The 19762-nt window shown below is 39.7% G+C and overlaps 1 protein-coding gene and 1 long non-coding RNA gene across 4 annotated transcripts in view; one reads left to right on the top strand and one right to left on the bottom strand.

Moving 5' to 3' along the window:
- The window catches only part of ccbe1 (collagen and calcium binding EGF domains 1), a 31070-nt gene extending 18604 nt beyond the window's left edge, over positions 1-12466 (top strand). Inside the window, exons 3-11 of one of the 2 annotated variants that reach the window (XM_069170377.1) lie at positions 3202-3254; positions 3758-3892; positions 4206-4343; positions 5634-5743; positions 7237-7345; positions 7484-7623; positions 8994-9029; positions 11486-11521; positions 11942-12466. In XM_069170377.1, the coding sequence (XP_069026478.1) occupies positions 3202-3254; positions 3758-3892; positions 4206-4343; positions 5634-5743; positions 7237-7345; positions 7484-7623; positions 8994-9029; positions 11486-11521; positions 11942-12202 (1018 nt within the window). In that variant the 3' untranslated portion in view covers positions 12203-12466. The remainder of the gene's footprint in view (positions 1-3201; positions 3255-3757; positions 3893-4205; positions 4344-5633; positions 5744-7236; positions 7346-7483; positions 7624-8993; positions 9030-11485; positions 11522-11941) is intronic. The other variant, XM_069170383.1, reaches the window with a different exon arrangement.
- LOC138210952 (uncharacterized) overlaps positions 1-19762 on the bottom strand; it is a 57220-nt gene that overhangs the window by 34974 nt on the left and 2484 nt on the right. The window contains exons 1-2 of one of the 2 annotated variants that reach the window (XR_011179301.1): positions 18939-18981; positions 18749-18791 (exon numbers count right to left, since the gene is read on the bottom strand). This is a non-coding gene — a long non-coding RNA (uncharacterized lncRNA). Of the gene's footprint in view, positions 1-18748; positions 18792-18938; positions 18982-19762 lie in introns of those variants that run through there. The other variant, XR_011179303.1, reaches the window with a different exon arrangement.

Below are 19762 nucleotides of genomic sequence, written 5' to 3' on the forward strand. Positions count from 1 at the left end.
GTTAACTGAGGTCAGACTAGTCCATGTCTAGATTTCAAGAGGCCCCTGTAAAATGATACACATCACTGGCAAAATGAAATAACCTTTAGGTGGAAAAAGGAACAGGTGGCAAAACAAACAGATTGTCTGGGACGTCCTGATCTCTCTGAACAAGTGCAGTGTTCACAGTCCGGCGTGTCTGAACTCAAATGTCGGTCACTGTGACTCTGCAAACACTGCTCATTGATATTCTTGGAGAAAAGTGTCATGAATGCATTTGGGAAATCTTTCCCTCTTGTTCTTTCATTCATGAATATGAATGGAATCCACATGTGTTTTGAATTTGTTTGCTGATTTGCATGAAAGTACAGGAGCAAACAACAAGCTTGCAGATGATTGTATTCTTAGCTGTTGTTATGAAAGGTGCGAAGGCTCTGTGCGTCATAACTCAGTGGGATTTTGTTTTGTATACTGAAATTCATGAAGTGCTTCATCTCTAACTGCTGAAGCGTAATCACTGACTGTCCCTCTGTGTCGCTGTGGAGGGTGATTTCAATCTGAGCCCTTTCTGCTGTTCAAATAGTGTTAGAGGAGCTGATTTGAACTGTAAAATAGCTTTTGGGGAATCGGGGCCAGATATTGACTCAGAGAGTTGTTCAAATGTAGACAAAGCTGTTTGGAAAGAATTACACCGTTTTCAATTTCACCCATAGCAGAGGCTGCAGGTCTTTCATAAGCTTCACAAAGACTGGGTACAGAACTTTGTGCATGTGAGCCGTTTAGACAACATCGGTAGTTTTTGAGCATATAGCCATAGCTTCCATATGAGGCGTTTAGGGAACATTGATAAATTGTAGAATTTAGTGAAAACTTGCATGTGAGGGACCATCTATTAATTGTGTCTGGGTTACACTCTCCCCCTCTGAACAGCAGGAAAACTAAAGATTTGCTCCATAATGAAAAACAAATTTTATTTTTCTTAAAGTGGATTTGATAAACCTGGAAAAATATCGTTGAGGAACCAGAACTGAAGCCCAAGGTACCGGTACCGGTATTATAATAGCCAAGCAAACTGATTTATAAAAAGAGTTACTGAGAAAATACTACTATTTTACCCCAAGTGAGATTAACAGTTACAGCTTGGACAGGTTTGTTTGGACAGCAAACACTAATTGCACACTTAACCAATACAATACATTACTCTAACTCGACAATAATACTTAAAGTATACACACACACACACACACACACACACACACGCATACACAGAACCAATGCTTTTGATTCATGATTTTGACTATTGTGATACATAGGAAAAACCCAGAACAAATACTGCACGATATATCTGTTATGTGATGAGAATGTTATTTTCCTTTATCAGCATTTTATCTCTGAGACCTTCTGTAACAGATCCTGACAGATATTCCACCTCATTCCACCTCCAGGACATAAATCCTGTAGGTGGTTTGAGGTTATATTATTGCTTTAGCGCACCGACCTTCACCCGAGTATTCGTCATGTCTTTACTGGGCATGTTATTTTAACTTGGAGACGAGTCATATCGTTATCATCTCATTTCTCTCCTGGTTGGACTGTTTTCATGTATGCATGTGTCAAACTATAAAAGGTTAACAAAGGGGCAAATTAACAAATCAAGAATCTTAAATTGAATCAATTTCTATAAATGGAAAATGCAAGATATGATGATGATAATTGTTTTTAAAAAGTGCTTTAATCTGCAATATAACCAATCACATTTCAGACTTGTTTATTTAACGATATGATGAGAGAAATATAATATTATGGAGCTAATGATTGTTTCCCTGAATGCTAATTCAATAAAGATACAATCCAGTAAAAATTAACTTCAACACAGATTTGGATCCGGTTTCCATGAGATGCTGCTGCCTCTTTCATGATCTTTTGGAGACGGACATAAATGTTTGTTTTCTCATGATTGTTCAGCTAACCCTGGTTATTTTGCTAGGCTGGTTATTTGCTATAAGTGCCTTCGGTCCTCAAGGGGATGTTATTGTGACATGAAACACCGGGTCACACAGGAAACCATCCTCAGTTCAACTCTCTCAGGGTGTCCAAGTTACAGCATCTCCCACACACAAAAGCCACAACATACGTGACGCTAAAATGTAATAAACTAGATACATACAATGACAGTCAGACACAGTTTGGCATGCACGGGTACATTTTTCTGCACGGTTATTTAAAATAAAAACATGTAATACTTTCATGGTAGCATGCAAATACACTAAACCAGACGGTAAACGTTACATCTGCTAAATATCCACACGTTACCATGGTCAGCATGCTAATTCTGCATGTTAGTATTCAGACTCTCAGAGCCATAAGTATAGCAAGAGATGATGTTTTACCGGAGAACGTTCATTATATGAAATAAGCAGGGAGGGCCTCTATCAACTGCTTCTGGATAAAAGCTGTAAAGCATTACAGTCATCTTTTTTTCAGTGCCTGTATCAAATAGTGGGACTGCACCACTATGACACCATGACTTCATGGTGTTATTGGATTGTTTCATCATCTCCTGTTTGAAACACCTGGTAACACTTTTCCTCAGAGCTGAGTATTACCTCATGATGATGTGACAAAATGTTATCACGGATGGTGTTATGTGACAAGAATTGATGAAACAGACATCGTGTCACTGGAAAGTTCAGTTTGTTTTGTGAAGTTGTTTCTGTCTCGCCATGAAAAACACACAACTAAAGAATTTAGAAAAGTGTAAATCCATTCATCACTGGCTCTCTGAAATGGAATTGAATTAAAATCATTCAAGAGAGCAGGAAGGTTTATTAGAAATCTGTGTGGCAGAAAATAAAGTATTAGGTCAGTAATATGGGATTTAGAAGGGAATTTTGTTGAGAGAAATGAGAAGTTAAAATACTCAGTTGTAATTCAGAGGACTGTCATTGGACATGAACGAACAAGCAAGAGCAGGTCAGACACAGCAATTAGATCTGCAGACAGCATTTGTGTGTTTATGTGTGTAGTCTGGCCACATTTGTGAAGATGTCCCACAAAACACAATTGTAAAAACAGACCACAGTAATACAAATTCTGCATATTCTTATTTGTGTTTTATGTCAAACATTGTGCATATTGAATGGAAATATGGTGCCTGTTATGTGCATGTTAAAGAGTTGTGGATTTGTCTTCTTATGTTGATCTGTATTTAATATTTTACAGAAAGAAATGTTGCAACGGCTTCAAGTTTGTTTTGGGCCAGTGCATTCCTGAAGGTAAGAAAAACAGTTCGCATGCATCTCTTGTGTTTTTGTAATTATTTTGGAAATCCTGCTTTTCATGCCCCAGAAGGGATTAAATCCTATGCAATGATACCTAATTTCACTTTTGCTTATTGCCTGTTTTGAATTTAAACAAGACTAGGTCACCGAGTTTATATGGCTGGACAGTGTATGAAACACCAGCCTGGTACTAACAGACCCAAATTCACTGCTGAGTATTTGGGTCTGGCTACACTCCATAGGGAATCATTTCCAGTCATTGCATCATACTGGGTGTAAACTTCGGGTTCATTTTGAAACGATTGGAGCAGCCTTTAACCAATCGAACAATTGACTTCAATGCCATTGTGCACTTAGCCACGGAGACTGGTCCCTGATTGGTCCACCCTTCATAGGAGCTGAGCAAACAATAATAATAATGCAAACAGGGTTTCCAGACTACAGGTGGTCTGTTTTCTTTAGTTCACACTAATGAAATACTTCATTTTTGTCTCCAGACTATGATGTTTGCGCTGACGCTCCGTGTGAGCAGCAGTGTACTGACCATTTTGGCCGAGTGGTGTGCACTTGTTACCCTGGTTACCGCTACGACCGCGAGCGCCACAGAAGCCGAGAGAAGCCCTACTGTCTGGGTGAGTGACCGGCCTCTGAAAACGATGTAACACCAAACAATTTAGTTTTCATGAGCTGAGAAAAAAATTCCCTATTTTCAATGTGGTTACAGAACATTTCTCAAATATTCCAGTGGGTTTTGAAATTGTTTATTTAGCTTAAGAATTAAAATACCTTGTAGTCAATAGATCACAAATTGAAAATACCTTAATGGTTAGTAATATTTTATTACTATTTTTAAATGTTATTGTATGTGCATGTTAAATGGAATCTAAGTTATTTCTGTTTCTTTTAACTTGGTTTATATCTCCTTTCTGTCACTTCAACATCTAGACATCGATGAATGTGCAGACAAAAACATGACTACCTGCTCCCACATCTGCATCAACGCTGTGGGGAGCTTCAGGTGTGAGTGTGAGAAAGGCTATTTCCTGGAAGAAGATGGGAAAACATGCACCAAGGGGGAGAGAGGTGAGAATCTTACTTTTACTGACATTTTCTCTTTATTTAAGGGCACCTCTGACAGTGATGAGGAGCCGACTACACGCTGTTAACGGTGTGTGTGTGTGTGTGTGTGTGTGTGTGTGTGTGTGTGTGTGTGTGAGAGAGAGCGAAAAAGAAGAGGGGGGGTACTGCAAACACAGACACCTGGTAGCCATTAGACATCCCTGCCCCTTGTGCATGTCAGAACAATTCTTTCTCCCAAACATACTGCTGCCCCTGTGACTCCTGGTCTTCTCTGATTTGCTGAATGCATTTGAGGAAAACATCACAAATGGTCCTGGCAATAAAAAAAAATAAAAAAAAGTATTTTTTTTTGCCCCAGATTCAGTTGCCAATGAAGCGGTGAAGGGGCTGCCGATTTGCTACTTCCTCCCATGAGTTTATCTTCCATTACCCACTATAACATGCCAGGAGAAGGTGGAGAGTGAGAGACTGTGGTGCATATAATCATGCTCCTGCTTTGTGTCCTGCTGCTTTGAAACCTATTGGGGAAAATAGTGTCCAGACATTTTTCACCCATCCATTAAATATATGCATGTGTAGAGTCTGGCCCATTCTACCACTGACCTGAGACAAAACCAGGAGAGAGTTGTGAGGTCTGAGCTTTTCGGTGTTTTTTCCCTCTCTGGGATTGGGCAAGTTTATTGATTAAATGTCCGTGTTTTTATGTCGTTTCTGAACAAGTGCAGTCGAGTAAATGTGGAAGGAAAAGCAGGAGTAAAGGGATTTGAAGTTTAACTGAAGTGTCTGACTGTGAAGATATGTCTATTAAATTGTTAACTCAAGCAGAGAAGATAGCTCTTCCACTTTCTCAAGACCTTATTCATTTTATGAAATCACCTTTCTATGTCTGGTCAGTCACCCACAACACCTTGGTCTTGTAGTCTGTAAGCTAACACAGTTTTCAAAAGTCCATCTAACTTTCATCAAAGCAGCACAAAGCTCTACTCTGAGACCCAAATAATATTGTATTTTGATTGAAATGACAAAACTATTCAATTTATTCTAATGTTATATGAAGAAATTTCAGGTGACATGACAGTAATGGCAATTTTGTTTCTTTCTATGGGATCGCTTGAACATAATTTTGAATGTTTTAAGTAAAAGATTTTAAGCCTAATTTCCCCCAAACATGTAAAATCAATCTACTTATTTAGCCAGAACACTGATACTCTGTTTGTACTTTCTGCGGACAGTTTTGTGAGAGAAACGTTGTCCGTTCACTGATGTGACGTGAACATTTGTCCCGTTTCCCAGCAGTGCATCTCTTTGAGAAGTCCGATAATGTAATGAATGCTGGAACCTGCTCGGCCACGTGTGATGATTTCCACCAGATCAAGATGTCTGTCCTACAGCTTAAACAGAAGGTAAAGGTCACCACTACATTGTCTTTATCCTAAACCTATTCTTTTCTAGTGTGCTATGGTTGCCCACAGAAAGGATCCGTGAAGCATAAGACACTCCATCTTGATCCAGCTGAATGTAAATATCACTGGTTGATCACTGCCTTAAAGTCTGGATGTTGCTCCAAGGAGCCCATAGCTGACATCATTACAGAAACAACAGCAGGCCGGTTTTCACAACTCTCTCTCGAGATACATTATAGAATTTTATTCCCTAATAAAGCAGTGACTGAAAAAACTTCCACTAGATTTCTGCAGTTCGATTTGTTCATCCATAAGTGTGAATTGGTGGTATTTATGTAAAGCTCAGCAGTGGAGTTACATTTCCCTCTGTGTAATTGCAGGTGTCTGAACCTATGTGAGCACGAGTCTGTCAACAGTGGCACTCAACACCTTCCACTCTAACACATGATATATTGCTTCCAGCTGTGTGGTCTATATGCTCCTGGAGGTATTCTGTGTGTATATACAATATACAGTGTGTGTGTGTGTGTGTGTGTGTGTGTGTGTGTGTGTGTGTGTGTGTGTGTGTGTGTGTGTGTGTGTGTGTGTGTGTGTGTATACACATGCATATATAGATATACATAAACACACATAGATAGATGGATGGATGGATGGATGGATGGATGGATGGATGGATGGATGGATGGATGGATGGATCCATAGATAGATAGATAGATAGATAGATAGATAGATAGATAGATAGATAGATAGATAGATAGATAGATAGATAGATAGATAGATAGATAGATAGATAGATAGATAGATAGATAGGTATCCCCAGTGTATCACAGTAGGGTTAGTTTAAGAAATAAGGACTCCCCCTCAGTTCAAACACCTGTTCTCAAGGTCACAGGCTACAGTCTTGCATAATTTGTACTGATCAGCAGGTGAACCGTGACCTCGCTCAGTGTGTTTGTCTGTGTGTGGACATATGCGTCTACGTCTTACATGAACACTGATCGGTAGGAATTCGCAACATAGCGAGGTCTTTTGCGTGTTTCCCATTAGGATTGCCAGATCCACATGATGTTGTACAGAGATCAAAGATAACTTTTTTCCAAAGATGCCACTTAGCATACAGAGCAGGAACTCTCCTGGTCATGCTGAATAATGCAGAGGGGTTGCCTGGCCTTCCATCTGGCCAGGTTAGTGCTCAGAGTGCGGTGCAGATAGATGATCAGCTTTCATCTTTGGCCGGGGATATCATTGTAGCATAATCTTCCTTGATGTTGGCCCTGTGTGTAATTTCCCTGTCTTGTTTGACAGCGCAGACCTTCATAAATCATTGTATGCGAAACCATCTGAGGAACCAAACGATGAAATCGCACAATTACTAATGTGGATGTTTTATATCACTTTCAAAGGAAATGAAAAAGAATTGATCTTCATGGGAGATGTGTTTCTGCTGGCTATTTGGTTTGTCAATCACATTTTGTTTGTAATGCCTTTTTAAGATGTCCGTGCTGTCAAACAGTGCTGAAGTCCCTGAACAGATGACCAGTGAGAAAATCCTGACATCAACTATGTTTTTACCAGGGCCTCCAGGTTCTCCTGGACCTCCAGGTAAGCAAAAAATAATAATAGAACCACTCTGCTCACTAAAAATATGTCATCTACTCTCAAGAATCTATTAATCTATTGTTTTTCTGTGATTACTCAAGTTGTCTTTAGTCCACTAATATCAGTCTGCATTCAATTTAGGAGATCCAGGACCAGAGGGGCCTCCGGGATTTATAGGACTGTTGGGGCCCCCTGGCCCGCCAGGTCCCAGGGGCTTGATGGGACCCATTGGACCCACACCAGACCTGTACCACATCAAGCGGGGCCCTCGAGGACCTGTGGTCAGTTAATACACGTGTTCCTCCCAGATAAAGTCGATACCTTTCCTTTGTATTTTAATTTGTCGTATTCTTCATTTAGGATTTTTATGTTTCTTCTGCTGTGTCCTGAATGTGACCTCTAATTATTAGAACAATTTGATATACAGTGCAGCACTCTTCCACCATTATCTTTGCCTGTGATTATTTTTGGATTCAGGTCCACAGCTCTGCTTTGTGTCACAGCGCAGAATGGCTAAATCACTATGGAAAGCAGTAAAACCTGTAAAGTCTCTTTTTATGTTGGTCTATGCTGTAGATTTTATGAGGGTCCTGTTTTTGTTTTTTTACCAAAATTATTCAGATAATTTAGTAATCCAGCATCGTGAGACAGGCTCCCCGAGAGGCACAAAATACAGCCCATCACGCAGCCTCTTAAAGAGCCGGAGCACTGCTAGGTGAAAAAGGATGACACATGGCAACAGCAATAACAACAGAGAGGACTGAACCCATTTACAGCTTTAGTTGTTTTCTTTGGCGTGCTGTGATTCTGTGAAGCGCTCGGTCTTGCCTGCGTGTGTGAACCCTCCGTGGTGAAGTGTGGGATCTGAGTCAAGAATGTGTAGGATGTGGCCATCGAGACGTATTTCTACTTTTTAAAGCTTGTGTGTTTCTGCAACCTTGTTATTGATAAATCAGCCTATCAACACCTGCATTCAGTCATATCTCGAGCTGCATTAAGTCAAACCAAGCTCAGCGTGTGTGCGTTTGACATTTGGATGCGTGTTTTAATTCACAACTCTTTATATTCGCGACTTGTTAGCACGTTTAATCAGTGCACATGCTGGTGAGGTCTGACTAACAGGGTGTTGTCCTCACTTCGCACAAAAAACGAATTACATTCTGAGCACAGTTATGAGGTTTGGCCGCACAGTCACATGTGCCGACTGCATGTCGGGGTTTCACAGATGATGAATGTGTGACTCAGAGGCTTTGTACTGATCTGAATATTGGCGCTGCTCCCGATACAATGTCTTCACACTTCTTTAGAGATAATTATCTCAAGAAAGAGATCAAAGCACTCTCAATCATCGATCTGAAGTCACTCAGAAAGGGCCCAGAGGCAGACACGAAGTTTATCTCAGTTCATCTCTCTGTGTGGAGTACGATGGAGATGACAGTTATGTATTTAGAAATAGTTTGAATGAATTGTTTTTCTTTGAAAATACAGAATAATTTTTTGGGGGAGGTCTGGAAACATCATCAAGTCGGTTGTGTCTTGGCAAGCTAACACAGATATACAGCTAATTTGTTTGTCTTTGGACTGTGAAAGAACGGACTGAAATATGCTTCAAAAATTTTATATATATAAACCACATTTTTTTATTCAACAGGGGCCTCCGGGAGCACAAGGAAAAGATGGCCTAAAGGTGGGGTCAGATGCTGTTTTGTCACCTAATATTGTATTATTTTTATAATATAACTCTCCTGTAAGAGGTGACTACTCCAGACAAAAGTCTGTTAAGCAAAGTGCCTCTGAGGCAGCAGGAGTTTAACTCGGCTTAGTGCTTCCTGTCTTAAAGGAAAGAGACCTAAGCTGCTGCAGAAAGTATGAAAGAACCAGCTAGATAGATTTGCCAAAACCACATCTGTCAAAAGATATTTCTCAACACCTCCAGATTTGTACAGGAGGAAAAGCATAATGCAGGTGCCAGGATCCTCACAAATCCTCTGGGCAGAGGACATCGCCCCCGCAGATTACAAGATTTCTGAACCGCAAGTTACTACAAGTAGAGAGAGCAGAACCGATGAGCCAAATGGCAGTTTTGCACAGCTTTATGTAAAATGTAAACACAAGCTTTGCATTGTTGTCTAGTGCATCTGCATCTGCAGCCATGGATAGGTCTGAATTATCGTACATTCTAATCTCTGGATTACAACATTTCATCAGAAGATCCCTGTTTGTTTTGAGCGAGGTCATCTATATTGATCGTGATTGATCATCACCAGCAAAGACATTTCTCCAGCATCCTGATGCAGAATTGATCCACTTCACAAGGCCTTCACCATAGCTAGAATGTTAAGTGGCAACCCTCTAAATTCCTCCTGGCCAGCAGGGTGAAGACTCGGGATATCTGTGGGGTGTGACGTTTGTCTGGAAGATCACATGGATTTTGTGATTGGCTGACGGGAGGCGGTAATCATATTTCAAAGGGCTAAGTGCAATGTTTTTCTCTGCTTTGCCTCCCTGGGAAGACAAAGTGTTAAAAAGGAGGTTCCAGCAGACGTTGAAGTCTCAGATTAACGAGGCACAATGCAGAATCCATCCTGATTACAGTGAGATTTGTTTTGACATTTTTGACATATTTTTGCATTAAACCAGATTTGTCCGTAACTTCTCTCTCATTTCTGTGATGTTCGTAGGCAGGAAATCAGAAAGCAGTCAAGGAAAACCTCTCTGTGGTTTGCAGGTGGTCATTTTAACCTCATCAGACTTTTGCAGAGTTTGACAACGGTCCACCCTCATTCAGACGGGAAGCACTCTGAGACCGTGGCATTTGGTACAAATTTTAACCATGAAGCGAAAGCCTATTGAAATTTAAAGTCAACTTCCTGTCAATATTTGACTTGACCCCCCCCGCCTGTGATAAGCGCAGCAGGTCGGAGGTGCAGTGTGTGAGGTAAAGCCTCTTTAATGTGAAGCTGAAGCTTTCTGATCCAGCTGGATGTCAGAATCACTTAAAGGGTACAAAAGCTTATCAAGTGATATTGGATCTTCCACTCGTACCACCGTTTGCTTAGCTTGTGTTGAACGTATGGAACCACTTTGGTGCGTCTGCCATATTGAGACAGCACCTTTGGTATCCTCTCAGTACAGCTGGGGTGTTTGTGTGGATAAATTGGAGGGTGATGGTAATCTGTCTCTCCGAGTAACAAATCCAAACCATCTGCCAAAACACTCACAGCCCCAGCGTGACCCTGAGCCTGGCTAACAAGTAGTAAAATCAACGTGTATGTGCTACTGTAAATCAACAGGCTGCCATGATACTTAACAGTCAAGCTGTTCCTTTGTAGAATAGATCTACATTTTAGGATATAAACTTCTTCGCTGAAGCTATAGCTGGGATTCGTTCAGCTTAACTCATCATAGACACATTGGATGCAAGGAAAACAGCGAATGTTCAGAAATATGTCGACCGGTACTGCTAATGTTTTGATTCAACCACAACTTGTGGTTCCACAGGGATTTACTGAATGTCCTGGTTCTATTTCACTTTGGCAGAGTGACTGGCTCATAACATATACAGCATTTGTGTTCTCAGCCTTTGGGTGGTGTCAAGCTTAAATAACTGAGTCATCTTTAGAGGTGACGTATATTTATTTTTTTACTTTACAGAGACATAAATTTGCTGTTTCCCCCTGATTCCAGTCTTTTTGCTAAGCTAAAGCAAAAGCTAATCACCTTCCAGCTCCAGCTCCAGCTCCGTACTTAACACAGACATTAAGCTGGTATTGTTCTCTCTGCAAGAAAGTAAATAAGCCAGTATCCAACAAAATCAAGTAATTCCATGAATTGACGGAGGTAATACCACAGAACAGAATCAGATATTAATCTCTATCAGGTTTCCTTCAAATGATGTGCTCTCTTTTTTCCCTTTTTGGATCACAAAGTGTTTGTCCTTGCTCCTGAACTCAATTCTCTCTCCATTCCTTGAGCTCTTTGAAAAAGTTCCCAAAGCAGAAAATTATGAATTCCTCTCATGCCCCTCCCCACCCAACACACACACACACACACACACACACACACACACACACACACACACACACACACACACACACACACACTGTAATTCATCTTAACTAAATATTTGTTTTGTTTCCTCAGGGGGATAGAGGAGCTACCGGGCTTGTTGGACCACCAGTAAGACTACGACTATCTACACTGATGCTGCATTATTGTAACTTGTAGTTATTGTCCAGAACTATACATTATTTAAACTAAAGCATCGCTAAAAAAACAAAAAACAAAACAGGCCACAGTGTACTGTGGACACCAAACGACGCAGTTATTGATGCTGTCATGCAAACTAAATCGTATCTCACACAACGTAAGCATTATCTAAACAATAATGGAGCTAACGTGAACAAATCATGAAGCAAAGTGGCCGGTGACCAGTTCAGTGATTAGCTGCATCCCTGCTGGGATGAACTCCTGTATGGCTACTGAGTCAAAATAAGGATGATATGAAAAAAAAAAAAAGAAGAAGAATCTGAATTATATTTTCATTAATAATCAGTAAATATTTGTGTAATTTTTCTTTGTGTCACACTCGACCCTCAGGGCCCTCCAGGCTCCTTTGATTTCCTGCTTCTGCTGATGGCCGACATCCGTAACGACATCGCTGACCTACAGACCAAAGTGTACGGTCGACCGATACACTCTCCAGAGGAGGACTTTCCTGCGGTCGCCGGCAGCTGGAGAGACAACCAGGACAGTCTGGATACAGGCTCAGGTGAGGACTATAAGGAAGCTCCACTTCGAACAGGCGGAGGGTCCAAGAGGAACCGGAAGAGGAAACCAGCCCGAGACAGAACGGACTGAGCGACTGGACTGTGTGACGAGGAGGGTTTAAATACTTTATGTCAGGTGTAAATATTGAAGTGCTTTGCTTTTTTTATTTAACTGTTGTTTTTTTTAAGTATGCTGTTTGATCACAGATGTTTATTTTTGTATGATATACAGGATTATGTGACTATTTTTTAACAAAAATGAGAAGACTGTGCCAATGCATGTTTTTTTTTTTTTTATAAATTGTATATTTTCAGAAACATATTGCTACTTCACGCCACATTAAACAAGTCTCTCATGAAAGCAGTTTTTTTTCTCATTAATACACGATAACTGCAATATTGTTTTTTACGTGAGTTGTATAAGAAAGTGTTAAAACAACAAATCAATCAACATTATAGTTCTTAAATTCACGAGAAGAAAAGAAGCATGAATGTTGAATTGGGGGGTTTTAAACTTAGTGGTATAAATCGAGTGCATTTTGTCCTCATCTCTAACACACCACACTGTAGTTTTCAGTTGCCATGGCAGCAAAGTCAAATTTAAATAGCAATGCATTTCTGCCTGAATTTATTATTTTAAATTAATTAATTGTTTAAAATGTCAAAAAATAGTGAAGAACGTCCAGTTCCTTTTAAAGCCACGTGTGTGGTGACATCTTCACGCCTTGTTTAGTCTGAACCAAAAATCCAAAACCTAAAGACACTCAGTTTACTAATATACGTGACAAAGATAAGCAGCAAATTAAGAAGGTCACATCTGAGAATGTGTTGCTTTTATCATTATTTTTGCTTTTTGGTAGCTGTTTATCTTTCTGTCTAATTTATTAGGAAATAGTTTTAGCTCAAGTAGTTTGAGGAGTTGTAAAACTTTAAATACAGTTGACATTATTTGTGCAAAAACTAATGTATTGTTACAAGATGGAGAAAGACCCAAGTGCATGACACTGAGGCAGTAAGTTGTGGCTAGGTGAGTTTTATCCATTAAAAAATAGAAAATAAGTCATTTCAACCAAAACATAGGGAGGCAGGAGCAGAATTCAAAAATAAAAGTCCAAAAACACAAACTTAAATAAACAGATCTACAGCGACACAACTACCTGAGAGGACAATAAGACTCAGGTGGGCCTGGAAACCGTCGGGAAGAATAAAGTATCACAGAAATTAAAGCACGCATGGAAATTAAAAGTGGAGGATTCCAAAATAAAACAAGCGATTGCAGGCGAAAAGCGAAGGGGGTGACATGTGTGTAAATTATTGCATATCTTTACATACTTAATGTCAAGTGCAACACACACAGAACCTGACTAATTTCTCTCGTCACTCATGCCTGGTCATAATATGATTTATGTTGATGTTATGATGAGAGGTGGAAAGCTGTTAAAAAATTAAAGAGTATTAATTGTTGCAGAATGTTTGTTTCATACAATTAATTACCTGGTAAGTTCATGATTATTTTAAATTCTGCACAGTAAAACTCAGACCACCTGCTTCTCTGCATGCAGCCAACTGTGTGAATGATAGCTGACTGAATTTGTAACATGTTTTCTTTCTGTTTTCCACCAGAGGGAGATGTTCTCACAGTCAAAAGTCCAAAGCACTGACATTTACAAATTTTCGAACATACAATATGTTCCAACTTCTGTATCACATAAACAGGCAGAGGTTAGAAATTTTTTTTTTTTTTTAAATTGTCATTTTACAGTTCATCTTGCAGCTTGTCATGTTTTTTTTTTCACACAGAATAAAATGCATCTAGTTTTTATCTTTAATTTTATGTTTGAAAATTAAACAATAGCTTAAAAAGCATATTTGACTCTAAATAAATCTTTCTCGACATGATTAATCTGACATCACTGAGATTATACAGTGTAATGTTACTTTTTTTGTTGCCATCATCCACAGTAATCTCACTTTGGCATGCGCCACTTGAGAATAAAACAATTTATGAAGTCATAATGTTGCTGGAACACTGAACTTGTGTTGCCTGCTTAAAGTGAGACTGAGGTTTTGGACGCGATATACTTTTCTTAAGACTTAAACTCTGTAGTTTCACCCTTCTTTGTTTGTCTGTGTCTGTTACTGAAAACTTACATTGATCTCACTTTGTCTTTATTTGGAAGAAGAGAAGTTGCAGATGTATTATTGGAGGGCTTTTTTTTTTATGACTTAGAAGACCACGCAGTCAAATTCAATGCACACTGCTAGAGTCTCCTTTACTTTAATGTTGCTGTCTTTTTACAATCACGACAGACTAAAGTGGACCATCAAATCTGTCAGGTGAGCACAAGAACTGTTATTGTGTTTTAGAATGGGATTTACAGATTATGCCTATTAATTATAAGCTTTCAACAGGAGGAGCTTGTTTATTATTTTTTTGAGTGTAACAAATGACAGCTTTAGTTTGTTGGTGTTTTGTTGTATTATAGGGCTATTGTAATTTCAAAATAAAATCTGGGTTATTCATTTTTTCCATGATACAAAAAAGTTCCAACTACTTTCAAACAAATGTCTTTTCTGTCATTCAATGGTTCCCCTGAGTCGCTGTCTCTCTGTGGGTATCAAACCTGATTATACCCTGTAATTCAATTGCCGAATGGGTCAGTTGGACCAAAACATACCAACATAGCTACAGTTTAACTTCAGAAAGCAAGCCTCAGGAAATTCTTGAAATTTGTAGTTCCTGTGCTTTTTTATATCAATATTTTTTTTTAATGTAATTTGATTTCTTTTAACTTTTTCCCAGCCTGTATTAACCAAGTTAATATGAATTCGTTTTAATCAAAAGAGGGACTGGCTAACCAAAACCTTATTATCCGCAAATTGAAAAATGGAGGTGCTTTCTGTGATAAAACATTTTCTATTAATGATTAATGTTTTTCCTATTAATGGTAAAAACTGTAGTACAGTGCAGCTGCCTCCAGTGCCCTTCGAAGTCCACTAGGTGGCAGTCATTTCTCAGCCATACACAGTTTCTGCTATGTGGTTACAGCCCTGTGAGTGATGGACTGCACACAGTGTTCACTGAACTCATTAAACTTTGCAGTGTGATTCACAGAGAAGCACAAGGACAATCAAAACACAATTATGAAAAAAGCTTTGTGGGAATGTTCACCCAGCATGGGTAATGTGTGTTTTCTTGTTTATTTTAGGACTCTATGACATTTGATGGTGTTACGCAATAATAGTCCATCAAAGATTGACCTGTCTCTGCCAGAGTAATTAGTTTTACTAGTTTGTTCCTGGAAGCAAATCAATCATCTGAATTGAATCCTTTTATATTATTTGCAGTCAAATAAAATTCAGTCTTTGTCGCAGTCTAAAATTAAACTATGATTGTGTCATTCACTAAATACAAAACCAGATTAGTTAATTTTGCCAGTACAAGTCTGGTGTGACATCAAAACAGTCTAACGCCATCTTAATTAAACATTACATCATTGTTTACATGTTATGAGCTTATTTTCAGAGAACAGAAGATGTCATAATTTGCATTTGATTAAAGACGGGCCGATATTAAAGTCCTGTGAACTTTCTTTTAACAAGCTGGGGTCATCTCGCCCAGAGAAACACACACACACACACACACAAAAAAACGTGGCAATATATTTCTCCAAAAATACCATCTGGAAATAATTAATCACCATCATAAGGACAAGGCTTTAAAAGATTTCAAATATTTACTGAAGTGGGCCCTTGTTCCTAATTATATCTCCCTGCTCGTCCCCCTCATTATTTAGAACTACCCACGAAAAGATGCACCGCTGAATGGGAACACACACACACAGACCACCCCTCCAAAGAAAATGTTTAATAGCAAATGAATGAAGGAGTTACTGTGCTGCAATAAAGGCCTTAATGAGGTAATTTTATTAGTAGCGGCTGCCCAGAACTGTTGGGAGACAGATGGAAGAAACAAACAGAGAGGCAGCATAGAGAAAATTAGTGTTACCCAATTCATTAATTAATGCATTAGCGTGGGCAGCAAATTAACTGCCCCAAAAAATCTTCTATTCATTGAAGATTATGAAGAAAAAAATACATTGTTGCCTTTCAACGTAATTACAAGACAGTGCAAATTCAATTCTAATGAGGCGAAAGGCACCCCCTTAACATACATCCCTTCTTCCCCCGTCTAAAAGGGCTTGCTCTTGTTGAGGCCTAAGTTTAAGGAAGTATTGAGAGTGAAGGAGACAATAATGAGAGATCGGCCTGGGCCTGAGTGCCTCACATGCTGCAAACAGGTAGAGAGGATTGAATGGCTCTCTTTCTGGGACTCCTGGGGGGCCTGTCTTCCCAGCACAACAACACTTGGCCCTGAGAAAAGGGGTCCGCTGAGGAGCCTGGAGAGTGAATGGACCTGTGCCGCAGTGGGTCAAACTGAATGGCCACAAGTTCTTCAGTGATTAAATGCTATGTTGTGCCGGCCCGGGTTCCACACATGTACACAAACACACACACACACACACACACACACACCTATGCACAGCCACACAAAAACACACATGGACAGCCCTCACCCTTCCACCTCTCCCTCTCATTGAGTTATCTTTACTCAGGCTTTGTCTCCTCTAATTGGAGCTGATGAGTGACTAATTGGTAGCTTTTTTACAACACCCAGTACTTAAGCGATGGCAGGCCGAGGGAGGCAGCATGAGCGGAGTTAATGAGAGGCTTTGGACAAATAAAAGCTTTAAAATGGGCCTGTTTCACAGAATGGGAGAAAAGGAAAGTTGAGGATATCTTTTGTGTCCTCCACATCTTTCACTTATGTGCAGGTATCTAAAAAAGAAGAGGGAGTTGTGGAGGGCACACAGTGGTGGCTGAAACGTTGAGCACTTGTGCGCATAAAGGGATCTGTTCTGTATTGTTTGGGGCCCATCGTTTAGTGTGTCTGTTAATAATGAGAGAGGGCTGCTCCTCAAATGAATGTGGCAAAGTCCTTAGTGGACAATAAGTGCCCTCTCTTCCCCCGGACCACATTGGACCGAGCTGAAGCAATCCGAAATAAAGGTTTAGTCCTTCTGCATTGTTCAGGGTGAGTATGTGACCTATGTGCACAGAATTGAGCCAACAAATAATACAGCAGCAAAGCCAGTCTATACAGCTCTGATGTGGAATAAGCATGAATCATTGAAGATTGAATGACCATGAATCAAATTAAAAATCGAGTTTTAAGCATCATAAACATGGCTTCTGTGTCTCGTGTAGATTGCATGTCCATCATGTGTGACATTACAGGTATATCATGTGAAAATCAAGCTCGCTGGACGGTAATTTAAATCTCATTCTCCAGTCCTTTAAGAAGAGTTAGAGATTTACAACATGGTGGTAAAACATAAGAGCATGGTGGGTTCAACCCCAGGACATTTCCTCATGCTGTCCTCTAGTAGTTCATGTGTTAATAGACGGCTTTGTGCTTTTCAGGTATGAATAAACACCATGAAGTAATAGGCTTCATTTAACTAAGCCTTGGCATCACACCAGGAGGTGACAAGCCACTCTCCCTTTCCGTGGGTTATACAAACGTCTTTAGATGCCCAGATCCCCGGGGGACACAACATCAGCTATTTGTTTTATCTGTTAGGGTCAGTTCAGGACTCTCCATGTCCACTTATCAAGATGTTGGCCGACGATTCACAGAGTACCAGGAAGTGAGGTAGAAAATGTTAAACTATGACGTTCAACGGTCTGAACTGGGTAAGAAATGAGCAGAAAGTATCACCTTCACGCCAACAGCAGAGGCTCCGGTAAAGACAGTAACACTGCAAAGCCCAGGATTACATGTACTACAGCATTGTATAATTCACTGGCCAAATATTTGTGCTGACTCATGTGATAGGCCATTCACAGTTTCAGTGACCCATTAACATCCTACAGGTTCCCATTGTCCACTTCTAAATGGATCTATTAGCATTGCTATTGTTATTCAAATCCTACATTTTCCCACAAAGAGTGTGGTTTAACTCTCTAATGAGGACTTCCTCAGACAAAGGACACAGGCCTCTATTTTTTTCTGCTCCCTAAATCCACTAGAACCTGTTAGATTTCAAGAGATTGAATCTAATTTATAATTTATGCTCTTCATTTCTAATGGGATTTCTGACGTGTTCACCTGTTTGGCGGATGTTTTAGTGGTTTGTTGTCAGACTTTGTTTTCCTATTTTATTCTGTCATTATTTACTAAATCTACTTGTTGATGCACCATCATAATATTTCAATAAAGGTCATTAAGATATTTTTTCTAATAAATTACCATTACTACATCATTATTTTCCGTGCTGCATGAAGCACTCTGACAAAGAAATGTCAGCATATTCTATGTATGTCTAACCAACCTGTTGAAAACACTACAGGGAACCAGTTTGACAAAGATTCAACATTCCTGTCATAGAATGGAAGGAAAATAATTCACCTTATTATCTTTTTTTATAGAGCTAAATTACCTCCATTATCAAAGTAGTAGTTTTTGTTATTGTCATTCATCTTAATCGATTGTGAATTCAACAGATTGCCTTTGTACAAGCTACTTGTGACGAGACAACAGATGTGTAAAACACCATATGCAAAAAACTCTTACTGTGTGCTGCTCTTCCATCCCGTGAGTGTCATCCATCTTCAGCCTGCAACACCAGAGGAAATGTAGCTTTAAATCATGTGGATTATCATGCTTTCAATGTCTTTTTGATTGTTTTAATGTAAAAATGACACTTTTTATATGCCATTAAGAAAGCAACCAAAGTGCCATGAAACAGGAGGGGAGTGCTCACTTTATCGAAAAGAAACTGGCGGTGCCTCCAGTGTTGTGACAAGTGGAACCGAAAGGGGGAAAAAAAGCCGAACATGTTGCATGACTGCACACTTTGCATGTAAACATCGTCCCATGTGCAGTTTAGCGCTTGTCATTTGCTGATCATTTGCCCGAAGAGTCAAAATCCCCAGATTAGTGTCACCACAATAGTTTGTTTTGTTGTGGGGTTCGTTCGTGAACCCGTAATCACCGGCCCTCACAGTGATGCTGCACCTCCGGGAGCAACAGGAGGACGCCGGTGAAAGTAAATACGAAGCGAATAGCAGGTAATTGTGTCACCTCCCATCTCCCACTGAGGCTTTCAGACTGCAGTGAAAGCTCTTGCAGCCGGCACGACTATGTCACCTACTCTTTCACTGACCTTCGCAGAATCACAAGGATCCAGAACAACACAAGGCAACACACTCACTTTTACATCGCTTAGAGGTTTGCTGCTTGTTACATTGTGGGTCTTCACCTGCTTATTCTATTTCTTTGTGTTGGTTTCCCATAAACACAATTTATACCGGCTTCTTGAGGCCGACAGCAATATTAGCATTTTAAGATTAAAACTGTCATTGCGGTACATCAGGGGATATTTTTTTGTCTCAACATAAACACAAAACATGACTGATCCTTCTGTTAAAGAGTGCTTAAATTCACACAATTAAAGAATTGTGATCACAAAGAAATAACATGTATTTTCCCACAAAAACAAAACTTGCTGACTATGTAATGTGTGACACAGCAAACATACAGTATGTTTGGCTTTTATATACTGCAGTTTCTAATTATTACCCAGGT

The sequence above is a fragment of the Embiotoca jacksoni genome, unplaced genomic scaffold, assembly GCF_022577435.1.
Source record: "Embiotoca jacksoni isolate LCO1_2020_lvr unplaced genomic scaffold, fEmbJac1.0.p SCAF_10, whole genome shotgun sequence".
NCBI lineage: Eukaryota > Metazoa > Chordata > Actinopteri > Embiotocidae > Embiotoca > Embiotoca jacksoni.